This window comes from Dicentrarchus labrax, unplaced genomic scaffold (genome assembly GCF_905237075.1).
Source record: "Dicentrarchus labrax unplaced genomic scaffold, dlabrax2021, whole genome shotgun sequence".
NCBI classification, from domain to species: Eukaryota; Metazoa; Chordata; class Actinopteri; family Moronidae; genus Dicentrarchus; species Dicentrarchus labrax.
In genome coordinates this window covers 28,084,328-28,103,674 of record NW_026136707.1, presented here as the reverse complement: position 1 = coordinate 28,103,674, position 19,347 = coordinate 28,084,328, and the positions used below count along the sequence as shown (strand labels likewise).

Here is a 19,347-nt window from a genome sequence, read left to right as displayed (position 1 = left end):
TATATTTCTAAGTTAAGTAATTTTTATGTCTAGTGCACCAAAGACATGTTTTATTAAATCTCCTGGATGTCCAGAGAAGTAGTAGGCTGGGATGGTAGGGAGATTCTATATACTGCGTCAGTTTCTATATGCTTGGGACCCATATTTCATATTTCTAACAGAAAACTTGCAAGTAGACTAATAAGTTGTTCGGTCCAGAAAAAGGTGAAAAATCAGTATTTCCTAAAGCCCTAGCTCACATCCTCAAATGTCTTCTATTCAATCCAAAGACACTTAGTTTACTGTCATAAAGGTGTCAGTGTTTGTTTCTGCCCTACCTGTGAATCACAAGTCACAAAAAGTCACCCGTGTGTCTTTTGTGTTCTGTAGCCCATCTGACATGCACAGAATCATGGGTGGAATTGATGAAAAAACAATGACCTTTAAAGTGCCCACACAGCTACACTACTTACTTCAAAAGGCAGCATTCAGGAAAGGAGTAATGATAATGAATAACTACAAGCCAGTAGCCACATTCATAAGCTGTACTAGACTGTACTAGGGGTAAAATATATACTTTGAATAAAATATTATATTGTGTCGCAGATGAGCATGGACACTTAAGGAAAAGGTTACTGTGTCTGACCATTTAGATTTAAAGTTATTTGGTTAAACACATCTATTGTCTAATAATATCTAATATATAGTTATTGCTATATATATATTAGTTATCTGCTAACTCTAGTGGTGGCTATTTGTTAAATAAAGCATACAAAGTATGATCATGTCTTTCTGTAAAGTTTTATTCAAGTAATCCATGAATGGAGTTAATCAACTGTCACAGACTCTTGTATGTGAAGGCTCGCAGAAAGATTTGTTCATTTGGAGCGTCACTCTAACAGTTACACATTCCTGAGTTCTGGGAATGTAAACAGACAGATAGTGTGGTGCAATGATCATGTCCTTGGCTTCTTAGTGAAGTCTCAACATTGAATGGTAAATGGACCTGCACTTGTTGATTACACACCATCGGGAGCAATTTGGGGTTCAGTATCTTACTGAAGGATACTTCGACATGTGACAGGACGAGCCGGGGATCTAACCAACAACCTTCCGATCAGTGGGCGACCCGCCTCTGAGCTGCCCATCCCGCGGTTTACTTGGACATAGAGTGTAGTTAGAAACAGGGCTAAAGGTTTAACAGTTGCATATGGTTTTACAATGACCAGGTCAAAGAGTTGTATAGGTTCTGAAAAATTGCCATTACATTCTATAAACACGATTGCTGCTTCACATTGTTTTAGCAGGGCTCTACTCATGGCTCCAAAATTGTCACAGAGAGAGAGAAACAACTACTGTCAGAATGTCCCTACTGCATTCACTGTGGCACAGAAACAATGTAGGTAATCAAGAATCACACAAGTCATACAGTAAATAAAATTTATTTTCATAGTTGAGACAACACAGATCCCTCAGTCAAATGGAAATAAAAATTCACCGCTCTCTCCTCATCAGTCAGACCTGCATTTCATATGGCTCCTGGTGCTGACAGGAAGCAGCTTTATAAATATCCTCAGGGCTGTGTGTGTATGAGTGTGTGTGGAGTTTGTCCTCTGGTGTGGGGGGATTGGGGTCAGAGGTGGCTGTGGATGCTCATTTGCGCTGAACTTGTGTGAAGGGTGAGGACAGCTGGATTGGCTGGACAGACTGAAAGGGCTGCTGGACGGGTTTCTTGCGGGAGTCTGGGGAGACCCTCTGGACCGCCGTGGGCAGAAGCTGGTTCCGTTTGATGATCTGCAGGGCCAGCTGGGTGTTTCCTGAAGACACACCACATAGATCCAGAGAGTTACCTTCCATTTGAACCACTTACTCACATCAGACCCTGATTCAGTTAACTCATGACAAAGAGGGGACTGGATTATTGGCTCAGTAAACACTGAAAGCAGAGTCATTATGATATTGACTGATAACTAAATTATACTTAACACCGATCTACAGTGTCAAACTCATAGAAAATTTGGATCAAGTGGCATGTCAAAAAAAGTATATAAAACAATTTAAAATAAGGCTTTAAATAAAAAGATTTAAAGAACAAGTAAACAGGACTATGACTGTATTCAGAACCACCTACTACATAGTAACAACAAACGCAGTATGCACTATGTAGTACATACTCCATACCGCTTTTCAAAGTGACATGCAACATGAAACTGTTAAATCAATTCATTTTGCAGTATCTAGACTAGACCTGTTTTGGAAAGTGGACATAAATAATAGCTCAGGCTGATAGCAAACCACAGCTACTAAGTATCATCCCATTTTGCTCTTTAAAAGAAGTTAGAAATGTGGATTATCATGAAGATTAGAAGGAACCAGATTCATCTGCGTTTTGTGACATTACTTCATTACAGATGTAATACATCTTCTCTTTTGTTCTCTGATCAGAAATGTAATGACAGAATAACAGTGGTAGGCAAAGGAACAATGACAGGTGTGTCTCTTTCCTCTGCCATTGTAAGTAAGTAAAGCTTTATTGTTGCTGAAGTTGTCTGCTGTGTTGGCTCCAGTGGTCTTTGGGGGGGTAAGACGGATCTGTGAGCACAGACTGGCTAGTTAGCTACTGCCACAGGTGCTATTTGGAGCTTCTCCACTCCAAAAGCGTATTTTCAATTCGTCATCAATTTTCCTTAAACTGCCAATATTCAAAATCTACACAGAAAACATTCTCAGAAGTGAATTTAGAGATGAAATTTGCAAAAACATTTGCAATGCTTTGCATTGTGGGATACAGCAAGAGTTGTAGACTGGTCCCATTCATACAATAGGGATTCTATATGACCGCTGTTATACCATTATGACACTATTTTCTGTGTATATCGATGTTTTCCTCATGGGACAGTCTAATCTCTAAAAGAGCATCTAGACAGCAATGCTTTAACTGTTGCTGTCAGCAAACAGAATACTGCTGGTCTGATGGCTATTGTGTTTTATGTGTTTTTTTCTTTCTGAAAACAGACAGTTAATAGTTGAAGACGGTTAAACAATAGTAAGAAGTCAAAAAGAGGTGAAGTTCTTTCTTATCCAGTAGAAGCCATAACCTATTTAGTAAATAGTAGTTACTGTATTATTTTAATTCATTGGTGCTATGAGCACTTGATGTGTGCTGCTCATGTTTATGTATGTTAAAAATTATTACTATCAATGAAAAATAAATATTTGATAACGTTCAGAATAGAAGTGAATATAATTTAATACAAGTGTAATTGTAGAATTGCTCCCGATTCTGTGCATCGAATGTGTATGAATGTGTTAGTTTCTGTTCGATGGGTCATCACTGAGTGAATGTGTGTCAAAGAGTGAATGTGGCAATTAGTGTAAAAGCGCTTTGAGTGGTCAGAAGACTAGAAAGGTGCTATACAAGTACAGATTTACCATTACACTACCTTTATTTCTTCCCTAGCACAGAGCCTAAAGCCCAGCTACCCTGAACCATCAGCAGGTTGAATTTCAGAGTGTAGGAATGAAATAGACTCACTGCTTAATGACAGTTGCGATTGCATCAAATGTTCATTGCTGAGATGTTTGCTTCTAAACTTCCACAGGCAAACTAGTCTTGCTTTTCAGAGCGAGCAGCCTTAGAGAAGGAAGTAGATTGCCTTAAAGCACACAATGCTAGTCTCCTCCACCAAGTTCAGACAGCTGATAGGAAAGCCATGCGCTATTTAAGAGACCTGCATTCAACAGAGTTAGAACTCAAGGAGGAATTGTTAGGGCTTAGATTAGGACATCTGGTCCCACCACATTCAGCAGATGTGACTCTGGCTTTTCTGATTTAAACTCCTCCCTTGGAGAGAGATTAGCTTCCTCTAACCCTCTTCTCATCTCCCCGAATCAGACATTGAAGAGATATGTAGCTTATCCTGCAGCAGATATGCAGCCCCTGCCTGTCAACCAAAGACACATTTTTACAGTAAAGCTAGCTTCCCCAGTAACAACCTCAGTGTCCCCACCTTGAACAGCTTGAGCTTATAGCTAAAGATATGGAACCTTTTGATCCAGACAACTGCGATCGCCATATCGAAGATTATATTAGGGAGTTAGATAATAATCTAGTTGACTTGCCCTGTGCAACAAAGAGGGAGAAGGTAAAACTTGTGTGGAAGACCAGCTCAAAAGCGGTGCACAAGTTTATACAGGCTAAACCTCCCAGTGTCAGAAATTACTACACAGAACTCTGTCAAGCCCTGACGGAAGAGTCCTCTTCTCCTGCTGATGAGACCTTAGCAATGGTTGCAGCCTCCCTAATTAAACATTCCAGACGTGAAACATTTTCAAACGCATGTGTACTTCCAGGTTAAGAAAGCACCAGGCTTAGAAGAAAACACCTTCTTTAAGTGCCAATTCATAACAGAATCTTATCTCAGGACACTTTTCAAAATAAAGCAGGTCTAGATTGTACTCCTTATAAAAGTATTTACAGAGACACAACAGTACCACCATGAGCAAGCTTGGCGACAGCAGCAAGGAAAAACAGTCCATCCCTGTACTGACAGTGAGCTACCTTATGTTTTCTGCAGGTCTATAGGCAAACTTAGAGTTGTTAGCAACCGCAGTAAACTCAGTACAGTATTCTTAAACTCAGTAATAGTCAGACAACCTACTATTAGCTGAAAACAAACCAAATTTGGATTTGACATCACTATTTGCAAATACACCTGGATCAAGTCCCTGGTAGTATTTTTGATAAGGTCATTGATACAAATACTAGCTTAGGACACATTCATTATGACACACAGTCATACACATGTCCTTATCCAATACACTGATTTAATTTTAGGTGCCACTTTCTCTCTGTATCTCACCCTAACAGATTTACACCACTAACCTTTCTTTTATAATTAACCGCAAAGTAGAAAAACCAGTGTTTCTACTTTTAATTTATGTTAGCCATAGCAATGCTTTTGTCATGTTTTATCTGGTTTTGTTTGGTTACTTGTTAACTGTCCTTGCTTAGCCAAGACAGATAGAGTTATCAATGAACTGCCCAGATATTGCTTAACGTGAATGAACTGACAAATTAACTCTTTCAGCTAAGGACAAGACTATACGCTCTTGATCCCAGGATCACACACTGCACTGCACAGCATAGACTGTTTGGACTTCAGAACCACAATTTCTCCCAGACTGGCTCACAGGACCGCCAGCTGATCCACACTTCTCCCCTCCGTTCATGGACCGTTGGTAACAAACTGGGCATATACAGTTTCAGATAACTTAACAGGGTTACAGCTACGCAGGACTGTTTAATTACTGTTGATGTTACTGATGTGTTTTATTCAGGTTATGTTATTGTGTTGTTGATTTGATTAACGCAGGTTACTGTAGTAACTGTAGTTTTTAAGACCGCGCGCGCTAAGGTGATCTTAGATTAATGTTATGCTTCACATAGACATCGTCTTTGCATGCAACTAAATCCCTTTTATTGGCACCATTAATCTACGATCACACACACATATTCTGCCTAAACCTCAGCACACATGAGGCGAGGGAAATCTAACCCTTCCACTCCTCCATACTCTGTCTCTCCCCAACACGTTTCATAGCTTAAACATCTGGTCAGAGGACACAAGACACACACCTTTTCTGGCGCGCGACCTCCCCATGTGCGCACGCACACACACACACACACACCTTTTTCCTTAGCTTAGTTCCTTTTAGCGGATTCAGATTGAGTATTTTCCTCTGTTTTGAGTTTCATTTCTTTAAAAAATGCTGGCCTATTTAATTTCGTACAAGAGTGGGTGATACCAGCCACTTCTATGCAGAACACCAAAGTCTTCCACTTGAATTATTAATTACTAATAAGATTTCTAAATTAATAGTTTAGTGGGGTTTTTTTATGCGACTGATCAATCAATTATTGGCTATCGTTTCCCTTACTTAAGGGTGGTGCCCAGAGGATCTTTGATATTAAAGTAAATTTCTATTATCTTTGATAAATAATAAACTTTGCTAACCAAAATGAATTCAGTTAAACCACTGTTGTACCAACAAATGTGTCACGCTGTGATTGATCATAGCACCTACAACATGTATTTGTTTTTCCTCACACCATGAGGGAACTGACATTAGAAGAAGCTCCTCAAAAGCTTAATATTGGCTTTATGTAGACAGTGTGTCAGTGACTGTGTGATAGAGATCTGACCGTTCTGTAGCTCTAAGTAGACTCCCAGTAGGATGGCCTCAGGTGGAATCTCCTTGGTGTTCACCATAGATGCAGCCTGATGAAGACAAACCAATAGTAACTGAATTTTTAATGAATTTTCATGCCTCGACTTTGCCATCAGTGTAAAAGTGGTCAGAACACTAGAAAGGCGCTATACAAGTACAGGTTAATTTACCATCTGTATGCAACTGAATGAACAATGACACGGTTAAGTTAAAACTACACGTAAGCTACTACAATAACAAAAAGGGCACATTATGGACACACATGAAGAATGAAGAAAGGAAACAGGTTACATTGGTGCTGTGACCCCTGCAGCTCAAGAGGTGCTTTTTGAACTCCTGCTATGTTTGGTGTAACTTGCCATTATTGGGACGTAACTATGGTCATGGTTACCTGATGCAGGCACTTGCGGGCCTTGTCGTACTCGCTCCTCAAGCAGTAGGCGCTGCCCAGGTTGAAGAGCATCATGGCCCGAGCTGATGTCACACTGCTGGGGTAACACATGGGAGTCTGCTTCCCTGCTGCCAACATGCACACACACAGGGAACTGTTATAGTGATGTGCTTGATACTTTAGCATGCAGTTTTTTCTTCATATGCTGTTCTGATATAATTTATGAAAATGTATTGTACACCAGAATGTCTTTCTTCTGGAATGGCACCGGCGACAACAGCAGCCTGTCATGGCCGTAGTTGTTGTAGTTTGTGTGTTTTCAATGTGTTTTTAGCCTGTTTTTTTCTATTTTTAACTGTTTTCTTACTTTCTTACTACTTTATTCACATCACCTAAATACTTTTTTGGCGTTTCTGAGCACTTTTTATTTTTTGTTTGCACGGGCCTCCATGGTGACGGCGAGTCGCATTGTTTACACCCGCGACCAGATGATTGCCCTGAGGCACCCTTGCATCCTGACTGGAGAGAGATCCTCCACACCGGAGGAGCTGAGGAGATGGCGAGGCTGCAGAGCGGGGGTTAAATGGAGGATGAAGAAGAGGAGGTTTAAACTCTACATCCCTGCAGTCATCACTGGAAACAAACGTGGCTACACGAGCAGATCACCATGCCCGGCTTCCAGGGACATCATCGCGACCGGCAAGAAGAAAGGAGGGGGACTGGCCATGCTCGTAAACAACAGGTGGTGTAACCCCGGGCACGTCTGTGTGAAAGAGCGTTTCTGCAGCCCGGACATCGAGCTTCTCGCCGCCAGACTACGTTACGTTGTTATCGCCATCACTGTCTATATTCATCACAGTGGTCATCATCATCATCACTGTCTATATTCCTCCGTCTGGGAAAGCAGAAGCAGCGTGTGACCTCATCCACACTGTGACTGCAGGACTACGAAACGAAACACCCGGAGGCCTTCATCATCATCATCCCAGGGGACTTCAACCACGTTTCTCTCTCGTCCACACTCCCAACCTTCCACCAGTTTGTCACATGCACCACCCGAGACAATAAGACCTTGGACCTGCTGTATGCAAATGTTCCTGTTTTTATATCTGTATTTATTTCACTCAAATGTTGCTGTGCCAAGTGAATTTCCCCATTGTGGGATTAATAAAGTTATCTATCTATCTATCTATCTATCTATCTATCTATCTTTCTTGACTCGGATGCATTGTGTGATTATTATCCCTGTTTAAAGCTGCAGTAGGTAATTTTTACACAAACAACTTTGTCATATTTGCTGAAATTTTCACTGTGTTCTGACAGTAGTACATGCCAACGCCAGTATCCTGTTATTATTAGCCATCGTATTTTCCGTTCAGCAATAACGATCCTTCTTGAGTACCATCAACACTCTCTGATGAAACAATGACTGACGACAGCGTGCTCTGTGTTTACTAGGTCTGGAGTGATCCGTCATTTCCGGTTTTCATTTTTTTTGGGTGACAACACAGATTAGCGCCGCCCGCTGTTATGGGGACGTATTACGCCTCGCGCACGCGCTCCAGTCGGCGTCGGTTTGGTGTGTCCTGGCCTTTAGGAGCAGTAGGAGGATACAGAGGAACCTGGCAGATTATCTGTCTCATGTTCTACTGTCAGGATATAGTGACAGGTTTAGCAAATATGACAACAAATATTTTTATAAAAATTACCTACTGCAGCTTTAAATATTCTATGTGACATTTTGAATAGTTTCAAGTAAAAACCACACAAAGGTTTAAACGTGGACTCACAAGACTCAACAGGCTCATCTCCTTTGTCAGACCCTGTTGAGAAGAAAACAAAGCCAGCATTAACGAAAGCAGGCTGAACACTGTGTTTTGTAACATAATGTGTAAAACTCATTGACCTTGGTCTTGCTCACTGGTCAGCACCCCCATTGAAACATCACTGATGTTCTCTGGGTTGAGGTGAGCGATGGCGTCAGAGATCCTGTCCAAAGAGATGAGGGCTTCAGCAGCGTAGAGGTGACCCAGGAACCTGAACACACAGGAGGAATTGGAGAGCTGAGTGAGAACACTGCTTACTTATTTGTGGCTACGATAGAAAAACCGAGCAGCACTTACTTGAGTGATCCGGACACCTTGGTTTGATGGAGTAGTTTCTCAGCGTGGTTTAGAGCCATCAGGTTGTCTCCCAGTGCTAACGCCACATAGGCACTACAGGCCAGGATGGAGCACCTACACATCAAACAGTTGATCAATTACTGTTACAGGTTATCTAATGTTCCTGGATCATGACTGATGTGTCAGGTGAGCTATCTCATTACCTGAGGTTTTCTACTTCCTGTTTTCTGAGAGGAGATGATGGAGCTGCAGACAAGAACTTATCAGCCTCCTGACCTTTCCCACTGCAAAAGACACAAAACCAAACACACTTTCATCACAATACATGTGCAACTCTGCTTCGTTGGTTCTCTATGGCACATAATTCTCCATTCCTACTTCAGAACAACGGCTGAGCGGAAAGGTTTATTTGTTTGTTGTGTGTCAGACCTGCAGGCGTCACTGTTCTCACTGCCGCTTTCCGTGCTTCCTGACTGACTGGAGGTCTTGGAACCGTTCTCTGTCTTGGTGTCCAGCTGCTGATGTTCAGGCAACAGCAGCAGAGCGTTCCTCAGGCAGATGGCTGCAAACTCCATACTGGCTACTGGAATAGCTGCTGACTGGCCCTCACTGTCCAAACACAAACACGGCTCAGACTGGTCAAAAAGAACATCAGGTCAATATAAACAGGATTAACCACCAGTTAGATGTCATTCAGTCTGTGCTATAGTAGATATAACACAGTTTGAGAGGGGAACTATGTATAAAAAGGATGGACAAGACGTAAATTATTTCCACTGATAAAATGGTGTAGACATTAAAAATTCTTGAAGTTTACTCCAGTTGTGTAATCACAGTGAACATCATATCGTGACAGAGACATTTTAAAGGTGTTGGTACAGTCAGTGTATTTTGGAACTCTGATGGAGCCAGATTAGCTTTTTCCCCTGCTTCAAGTCTTATACAATGCTAGGCAAATTGACTCCAAGCTCTAGCTTCATAGTTAATGTATGACTGAAATTCAATTTAAGCAGCAAACCCTTTATAGTGGTTATCATATCAACAACTGCCCTCTCCTGGACAGTACAGGTACATTTCAAAATGAATGCCACTCAGGGCCAGAGGATGGTGTTGCCACTGACCTGTAGATAGTGTTCTGGGTAGACTGGGATGCCAGAACGATCTTGCGATGGTAGCCCTGCCCGACAATAGATTGAACTATACCCTTTTTACAAGGTAAACCTTTGCTCTCCTGCTCCGAACCCTGAAAACATAAAAACAAAGACCTTGAAATAACTATGAGCTTCACTCTTCATCTTTATATAACTAACATCATTAAAAAGTCATGTAATGTAATGTTCACACCAACGGGTGGAGTTGCTGCAACCTATATTAATCTTACTAGAAAAATAGATTGCCTATGGTTGTTGAATAATTACTGACTTATTATTAGAAAATTTTCCCCCACAGAACCACATATTAAAGATGGTTAAAAGATAAAACATAAACAACAAAAAAGAAACTCTCTAGCTTGCTAATGTCAGCAACACTAGCTAACTAGCTAGCTCATTTACATCAATAGTTAGCTAGCTAGCATTTTGCTACAGAGCAAAACATTAAGTACTTTACACCAATCATTAGTTAGCTTTTCTAGCTATCTTTTAACATCTTCAAAATGTGGTTGTCTTTTTACACATGAGCAGTGAGACTGGTTAGGGTTAGCATAATCAGAGGGAGAGTAGGACAGGTCCTGTCTTCGCCATAGTAGGATTTGTAAAAAAAAAAAGGGATTTGGGAAGGGTCAGTTAGTGTAAGGTTGTTTCCTTTAACAATAAATACAAACACTGACAACATGTCAACAACTAATCTTCAAAATATTCAAAGGAAAATCCAATGAGGCAAAACACTCAAATATAAAACAACTATTAAAACAAAGCTAAACTCAAATCCAGATCAGTCATACCCCTTTGTTAGCAGAGATGCAGCACTCTGCAAGCCGCAGCCAGAGTCGAGGGTTGGAATGGTAAACCTGCACCGCCTCCATCAGACACTCAAACGCTGCCAGAGGCCTGCCGATGTGCAGCAGCTGAATACCACAGTTATACAGCAGCTCATAGCGCTTGTTGGCTAGTAGAGCGCACATGGGGATACCAGTGAACTTCTTAGCTGGTTATTAAAAGAAACACAAGAAAGGGACTTGTTACTGTTGAGGACACGTTATACTTTTCTAATTGGCTTAGTTAAAAACTGGAGCGTCCACCTTAAGTAATTAGATAGCAATCGGTGTGCACTTGGTTGATTGATGATAACTTATAAAAACACACCACCAAGTGCATTTTCCTTGTGTAATCCAAAAACCAGTCCTGCAGAGGGCTCTCTCCGTGCAGATGGTTTTGATGTTATCTGAGATTCCTGTCCACCGTGCAATACAATGGAGGTGAATGGGATTTGGTTTATAGTGTTTATGGCATTAGAAGATGAATTAAAAAAAAAAATGTTCCCCTATTTAATTACCTGAATTGCACACTTGGCTGAGTCAAGGAGTTTCAGTTGGTTGCAATCTGCAATCTCGCCTCTAGATACCTCTAAATCTACACACTGTTCCTTTAAATGTCACAAACTAAATTCTTCTGTGAGCGAAATATCTACAACCTTGGACAAATAAAACCATCAGCATATCAGCATGGAGAAATACCACTAGAGAGAAGTGTAAAATATGTTGATGCAGTTTGGATTGAGTGATTTCAGTGGATTCTAATACTGAATGAAAAGCCTATGAATAAAGAGTTACATAATATCAAAGGTAACAGTCAGGAGACAGTGCTTGCCATGACCCACATTGCCCATTGCTGCCGTCTCCCAGCTGTGCGCAGGTGTGGTCGTTCTCTTGCAGCGCCTTCTTGAAGTAGAAAATGCCTAGGTTATGTTTCCCCATTGCAAAGTGAATGCAGCCCAGATTGTTCCAGAACATACATCGAACACATTCACCTGAATGAGACAAGTCAGGAGACATGCAGAAAACATCAACTAGCATATATAAAAATCATCATTACATCTTCAATTAAGACAAGATTTGGAAGCATCATTTAGCCAATAATACATGAAGAGTCTGAACTAGTAAGTTGAACAAAAACTAGCTGTATTGCTTCTTGACACCAGGCTTATCAGAGGAAGCAATAAAACTTGAGGTACAGTAGTTGTCACCTGTCTTGATGGGTCCAGGATGCTCTGCGATGTTGGAGCTATTCAAAAGCTTCACTGCTTTCCGGTAGTTTCCTCTCAGGTACTCAAAATTACTCTTGAGGAAGAGTGAGGGTGCAGACTGATGGAGGGGACAGGAAACATAGGTCAGAGAGGGAACCAGAAGATGGTATACACCACTGACGGATATACAGTTGCAATCAAAATTATTCAATCTGCATTGCTTTCAGCTGTTTGCAATAAACAAATCAAAGAACAATTTAAATAGCTCAACACAACTAATAATATTACAAGTGATTTCTCCAAAGTAAACACAAAATGCCACTTTTAATGACTGCAGTCTCAAAATTATTCAACCCCCTTCATGACAAGCGTCTTTAATACTTAGTAGAGCACCCTTTAGCTGTTATGACCTGCTGCAAACGTGATATGGCCAGACACTAGCTTCTGGCAGCGTTCCTGAGGAACCTTAGCCCATTCCTCATGGGAGATGGCCTCCAGTTCACTAATATTCTTGGGTTTGCGTGCTGCAACCGCCTTCTTCAAATCCCACCAGAGATTTTCTATGGGGGTCAGGCGACTGTGACGGCCACCCTAGAATCTTCCAGGACTTCTTCTGAAAACAAGCCTGGTGGACTCTGAGGTATGCTTGGGATCATTGCCCTGTTGGAAGGTCCAATGACACACCAGCTACATCTTTCTCACAGATGCATTCACATTCCACCTAGGATTTCCTGATACTTGATTGAATCCATCTTGCCCTCTACACGCTGCAGGTTTCCAGTACCAGAGGAAGCAAAGCAACCCCAGAGCATCACAGAGCCACCGCCATGCTTTACTGTAAGCGGGGTATTCTTTTGAGTGTATGCTTCATTTGTCCTCCTCCAGACATACTGCTGAGTCATAGGCCCGAAAAGTTCCAGTTTTGTTTCATCGCTCTACAGAACAGAATCCCCAGACTTCTGTGGCTTATTTACATGGTTTTGAGCATATTGGAGCCGACTTTTCTTGTACTTTGATCTGAGTTTTGTGAGCCTGTGTATTGCCCTGGAAAGCCCTGTAGTCAGGAAGTGGATTGACCTACAATCAATTAGGGCAGTGAAATGTGTTATGTGTGACATTTTTAAAATCTGGACCGTGACGCTCCTCTGTCCATTATCATATCACACCCGTCCTGTATAAGATTAACAGTTGCGATTGGTCCGACCAGATCCAGGACAAGCGGAATTCAGTTTGATCACACAACAGCTCATCCAAAACTGTAGCAGTGTTTTTAATGTCAATGTATGGTGGCAGACAGTGACTGTGTTGACATGTTTTGCCACTCTGGAGGGAGGGAACATGATGATTACCAAGCACTATGACATCACATTCATATTCTATACGTTAAGAGTTCGGTCTAGACCTGCTCTATTTGAAAAGTGTCCTGAGATAACTTCTGTTATGAATTGGCGCCATATAAATAAAATTTAATTGAATATGTCACTCCTCCCCTTCACAAGGTGAAATAGCATCAACAGAGACTGAGACTCACGTTCCCTGCTGTGTTCATCACTGATTTGATCTCCCTTTTACAGGCCTTGGAGGATTTCATCTGAATGTAGGCTCTCACTTTGTACTGTAAAAGAAACAACAGTCAATCACAGTCAGCGGGATGGACACAGAAACAGAGAAGCAGTGGATGTTAAAATCTATGAGCTCTTGCCTGATGCATCTTTGATTTGGCTGCCTCAATCATGGCTGTGAACTCTGCTTTCTGGTTTGCACCATCTTTGTTTGAACTGTTGTTCTGGAACCAAGCATAGCAATCCATAAACAGTTAACTGCATGCGTTGAAATTTGCTTAATTTGACTTATTCCTTGATAGAAAACTACAACTAAAGTAATCTCTTTAGACATTTAGTGTATCAGACAACAGAATAACTGACTCCTTGAGAGTAACTCTAGACTAAAATCATCAGGCTTGTGGTTTAAGCAGATCTGCATTGATGAAAAACACTTGTCATTTAGCGAGATGTATCCTGAATCTTTTTGACTGTGAAGGCCAACGGTTTACTTTTTTCAGACTATAACTGATCATGCTATATAAATTGGCTACCATAACACACAGCTTAAAATCATGTGTGGACACCATTATTTACATACAAAGAAATTTCATGGTAGAGAGAAGTTCAAATGAAAACCGCTGACAGTAAGCTCTGTGGATTATTCAAGGGAACGAGGAGAGTTTTTAAAAAGTAATCTTCAATGCTGTCACTACCACACACTAAATTCTATTCACATCCATTATACTGGAGTGGAGGCAAATGTCTTTAACAAGTTGCGAAAATAAATGGGTTAAATTAAAGGTGTGTTAATACATACTGTGTGATCCATTGATCACCTTTGCTTTATGTTCTACAGGACTTCATTAGTAATTTACCACAACCATAGATCTCAGCAAAAAGATTAGTCAAATGTTATCATATAAAAATAAGCACAAGTTGTGTTGTGTCTTAATGACAATCCGGGGTACCTCTCCTTTGCCGTTCTTGTTGCTTCCTTGTACCGACATTTTGTCCAGCACAGCCAGCAGGTGTAGGGCCTTCTCTGGCTGGAAGGTGAGCAGGTACAGATCCACCAGCAGCAAGCACACAGCCTGAGCAAACTTCTCTTCTAGGACAAATAACACAATGACTCCATGCCAAACTCAAGACTGACAAACGGACCTTTACAAAATATGAACACATCACTGTAATACTGTGGTCTAACTCCTGTAAAGAAACCGGACTGAGATATTGTCCGTGCTGGACTTTTTCAAAATCCTGAACGCATTTCTCATAAACCTGGTTATTTCACACATTTGAGCAGCATGGCCATTAAATCAAGTAATCAATATAGGACTGTATGCTGGCAAGCTAGACAGCTTTTTTTATGTCAAGCCATGCCATGATAGTCACGATTATCCTGGTTATGCAAATTCAACACAATAAAATGTTTTTGACTGCTTTTTAATCATGATACGTGATAATGTGCATCGTCCCATACTTAGAACTGATAATATTGGTTGGCCAATAAAGTAGACATATCAGTACTGTATTGGTATTGGATATTATGCACGCAAATGAAAACAGTTTTTCTTTTCGAGTTCTGTCTAGACCTACTCTATTGTGTCTATTAAAGTGTCCTGAGATAACTTCTGTTATGAATTGGCGCTATGCAAACAAAATTGAATTGAATTGAATTTTCTCCGGTATACAATGCAGAAAAGAATGCTTGTGGTATTATATTGGGTCACTGCAAAGTTTATCCAGTGTGCTGGAGTGTGCTGTGATTTACAATACTGTTGCTAGCAGCACAGAGTAAGTGAATAATAAAGAATATTTAACAGAAATATTCTCAAATAAAGCCATTTGTTTTAAGAAAGCAGGAGTACATTTGAAGAGTCATATCAGCGAACAATCCTCATAGAAAAGGGCTGTTTTCATTACAGCTCAAAATTTCACTATATCAGCCACCATATTGGGCTCTAGTCATGCTATGGTATCCAGTATTAATACCAGTTTGGCAGAGCAGCTTTTTGCCTTCAACCCCTAGTTATAAATCAACTCATGTCAAGTCTCCAAGTTGATGAGTTCAAATTGCAAGTACTCAATCTGAGTCTCAGATCCACAAGGTCACCATGTTAATCAATTTATTCATTACCAAACATTTTCTGATAACACTGGGGTGTAATATAAAAAGAACTGAAACACCAATTAATCCATATATTATATTTAACTAATCAATCATTTATTCTGTGAGATGTCAGAAGTAACAACAAACACGCTGTCAGGACCCAAAGTCATGTCTTCAAAATGCTGATTGCTATGGGCCGATTGCTTGTTGATCAATTACTTGATTCTCTAACTAACCACATCAGTACTATGTAAAGCACCACAACATACCAAATGGTTCCAGGAACTGGTAGAGCCTCTCTCCTACAGAGATGGCATCAGAAAACTGTCGCATGTGATAATGGATGATGGCTTGATTGTAGTACAGCAAGCTATTTTCAACATCATCCAACCCATCAACGTCCTCTGATGTGTGAACCTGGAAGATACAGAGTGTGATCAAATTCAAGACCTCATCAAGAAGCAGCATGCTTTCACTAAAGACTAATACAAAATTAATACAAACCGCGTTTGAGTAGTTACCTGGTTCTTCATTGCCATGAGAGTCTGCTTCAGAGTTCCTGTGGTAGTCTGACCGCTTTTGTAAAACTCTACGACAGCTTTATTCATGGCGATCTTGTAGTCCTCTTTGTTGAGCTCCTGCAGGGCTTCAAGGTGTTTGAGGGATTGATCATACTTCCCAGCCTGTGAGGAACACAGAGCCCATATCATCATTTGCAACATGATAGAATTTCTCCTTGTGTTAATCTTAAAATGTCTCACTAATCAGTGAATCAGGTCAGTGAATACTAGAATAATATGGATATGTTACGGTGACCACAAAAGAAAATAAAACACTGGTTAATCATCTGATCCACTTATAATACCTAATACATATGCGGTTGTGGTTGCTCTGTAATACGTTTAGTTATAGTGCAGACACACTGGAGCCGTTAAATGATGTCAAGTCGACGGATCCTAGTCATTTGCTTTGGAGAGCAGGAGATCCGGCCACACGGTGCACAAAGGAGGTTGACTGACAAAAAATATGTTTATATACAGTATATCTTTTTGTTAATTAAGTAACTCACAGAAATAACGTTCATTAGTGACTGCTGATAGAACCTGCTGCCAGCGACGTTTGTCATCACTTTAACTGGAAAATAAGATGTCAGTGCCAACTGAAATAAGACGCTACTATGTAACGTGAATGTATAGTATATTTTGTTTTGAAAAGAAAGCAACAATGAGTTGTTGATATATATCCTTTTAATTTTTGTTTATGTTTTTACTACGTTGCAGATAATTCTACATCTCTGCTGTCGATTGAACAATTAAGCTGAATTTATTATCATTCAGAAAAGCAGTGAGCTTATTTTCAAGGGGCTTACTGATCAGCTGTCTTTCTTGAAGTGTTGCATCAACAGCAGCTGAGCAGAGCTTAAGCACAGACACTGGGCCTAGCAGTTTTTATGAGTATCACTTAAGGTGTTACTGCAGAGAACAGACAAAAGTGTTGGACTGACATTCTAAGTATGTTGGGGGAAAAAGGAGATGATTTACCGAAAACGCTTCATATGCACTTGCTGCCACTTCTTTCTCTTGGTCCGTCATTCCAGGGGATGATGAACTGTCGTGCTTCGCCTCATTTTGTTCTGATCAAAATGAAAAAGGGAGAAAAAAGTTCAATTCAATTTCATTTAATTTCATTTGTATAGTGCCAATTAATAACAAAGGTTATCTCAGGACACTTTTCAAATTAAACAGGTCTAGAACGTACTGCAAATTCAAACATTACATTACATTGGCCAACAGAGGATGAAAGCCCAATGAGGATGAGCAGTGTCGTCAGCCTGTGCCATTTGGAGCTACAACTGTATTATGTAACTTACACCTTGGTGGTAACGGGTGGTAAGATAGCCTGCTGGAAGAAACCACAGGAAGATAGACTGTGGCCATAATATGGTCAGCTACAATACTCAGGCAGGCTCATATTCCACTAGTGGCGCAAGTCAAATGCAATTGGCAAACCCCCAACTTTATAGGGACACACATCAGAGCTCTTCTATTCCTAGTCACAGGATGAGTGCCTCTGAGTTTAAACTGAATTTGAAAAATAAATTCCGAACTGAATTAGGAACACCAATGGCAAACAATAATATTCAATTTAAATTTGTGAAATACAATTTCAAATCAAAACTATTCAATTCAGATTCAGATTTTGTGCTGGCACTAACAACTCCATAGAGCTGTACCTATTAAAGTGTCCACTGAGTGTACGTAAGCTGACAGTTGATGCATTATTTGAGAACCTCATTCAGTCCTCTGATATAAAACATTGATTCTGATATAAAATTAACTTTACAACCCACACCTCTTTATTTCGAAATATAACTGAATTTGTTGAGATACGTTAACACCTCAGCCGGAGAACTGCTTCACCCTGTTAATGCTAACTAGCTAACTGTTAGCATATTCTCACAGGCTTAAGATCTATATCTAACTTATAAGCAAGCCGAAGAGAGCTCACGACGTTAACGATAGAAGTTTTAAGGCATGTTTATGTCGTTTATATTTCCCCAGGAAGAAAGACACTTCAATGCGACATTTCCGAATCAAGTTTAGCCAGAACGTGTCTACAGGCAACATGCATCATGGCTATGCTAACGTTAACTGGGAGGGTGGTTGGGCTACAGAGCACAGTATAACCTAATGACCAACTGAACGCTGAATGACCGGTTCACTTTAACGTAATTATTCATTTACACTTGGATCTAAAATCCATCTGTTCAACGATTTAAAGTTATCTCAAAATGACCATAACTAGCTAGCCAGCTAGCGTTAGCTGACACACTCACCTGTACTTTCTGCCATTTCTGGGAGTTTTTCAACGACAGTTACAAATCCTATATTCGCAGTTTAGATTAGATTTGATTCAATTCCGGCAACCGGCGCAAGAAACGTAAATAATATTCGTGAATACTTAATATCCAGTGTTTCACACAGAAGATGGCTAGCCAAAATCTGTCTGGTCCGCTCTCTAAACAGATTCTTCTTTGCTGCTTTGAAACAGTTTGCGACGTTATAACGCACCACCGCCCCCTGCCGGCTTGGACATAGAAGCTTTGATTTGAGCATTTTGCAAAAAGTAAATGCCACTACTTCAACACATGCACATCTCCAGTAATATACATAATGCCTTAACTGAGCACTTACAGTGCTTTTCTCTTCACCCTGTACACATCGGACTAAAGGCACAACACAAGCTACTGTCACCTGCAGAAGTTCTCTGATGATACTGCTATTGATGGACGGGTATCAGAAGGAAACGATCAGGAATGCCGGGAGGTCATCGCTGACTTTATCAACTTGTGTGAGTTAAACTAGCTTCACATGAATGCCAGCAAGACAAAGGAGATGGTGGTCATCTTCCAGAGGAAAGCACCCCAGACTAGACTGGTGAACCTCCAGGGTTTGGACATTGAGAGGATGGGAACCTACAAATACCTGGCTGTTCACCTGGGTGGTCACCAGTCTTGTTTATTCAACAATAAACTGGACTGGTCGAACATCACAGATGGCTTATACAAGAAGGGCCAAAGTCGTCTTCACCTGCTGAGGAGATTGAGGTCCTTTGGTGTGTGCAGGACTCGACACTGTGGTGGCATCTGCCATCCTTTATCCAGTAGTCTCATGGGGAGCTGGAAGCACAGAGAGAGACAGGAAGAGGCTGAATAAACTGGTCAGGAGGGCTAGTTCTGTCTTGGACTGCCCTCTAGAGCCCACAGATGAGGTGGGTGAGAGGCAA

The 19,347-nt window shown here is 40.8% G+C and overlaps 1 protein-coding gene across 3 annotated transcripts; it reads right to left on the bottom strand.

Moving 5' to 3' along the window:
• Positions 1–1,405: 1,405 nt before the first annotated feature.
• cnot10 (CCR4-NOT transcription complex, subunit 10) lies at positions 1,406–18,603 on the bottom strand. Of its 3 annotated transcripts, none has more exons than XM_051407293.1 (19): positions 18,398–18,603; positions 17,103–17,194; positions 16,083–16,244; positions 15,831–15,978; positions 14,420–14,559; positions 13,610–13,693; positions 13,439–13,522; positions 11,908–12,025; positions 11,542–11,691; positions 10,667–10,869; positions 9,846–9,967; positions 9,154–9,333; positions 8,928–9,008; positions 8,725–8,838; positions 8,508–8,638; positions 8,392–8,424; positions 6,602–6,729; positions 6,185–6,260; positions 1,406–1,796 (listed from the first exon to the last, which is right to left on the bottom strand). In XM_051407293.1, the coding sequence occupies exons 1-19, from the start codon at positions 18,411–18,413 to the stop codon at positions 1,633–1,635; spliced, it is 2,226 nt and encodes a 741-aa protein (XP_051263253.1). In that variant the 5' UTR covers positions 18,414–18,603; the 3' UTR covers positions 1,406–1,632. The 3 variants fall into 3 exon arrangements, with proteins under 3 accessions (XP_051263253.1, XP_051263255.1, XP_051263254.1); XM_051407295.1 differs by having other exon boundaries at positions 6,602–6,726; XM_051407294.1 differs by having other exon boundaries at positions 14,420–14,556.
• Between the last annotated feature and the right edge of the window lie 744 nt (positions 18,604–19,347).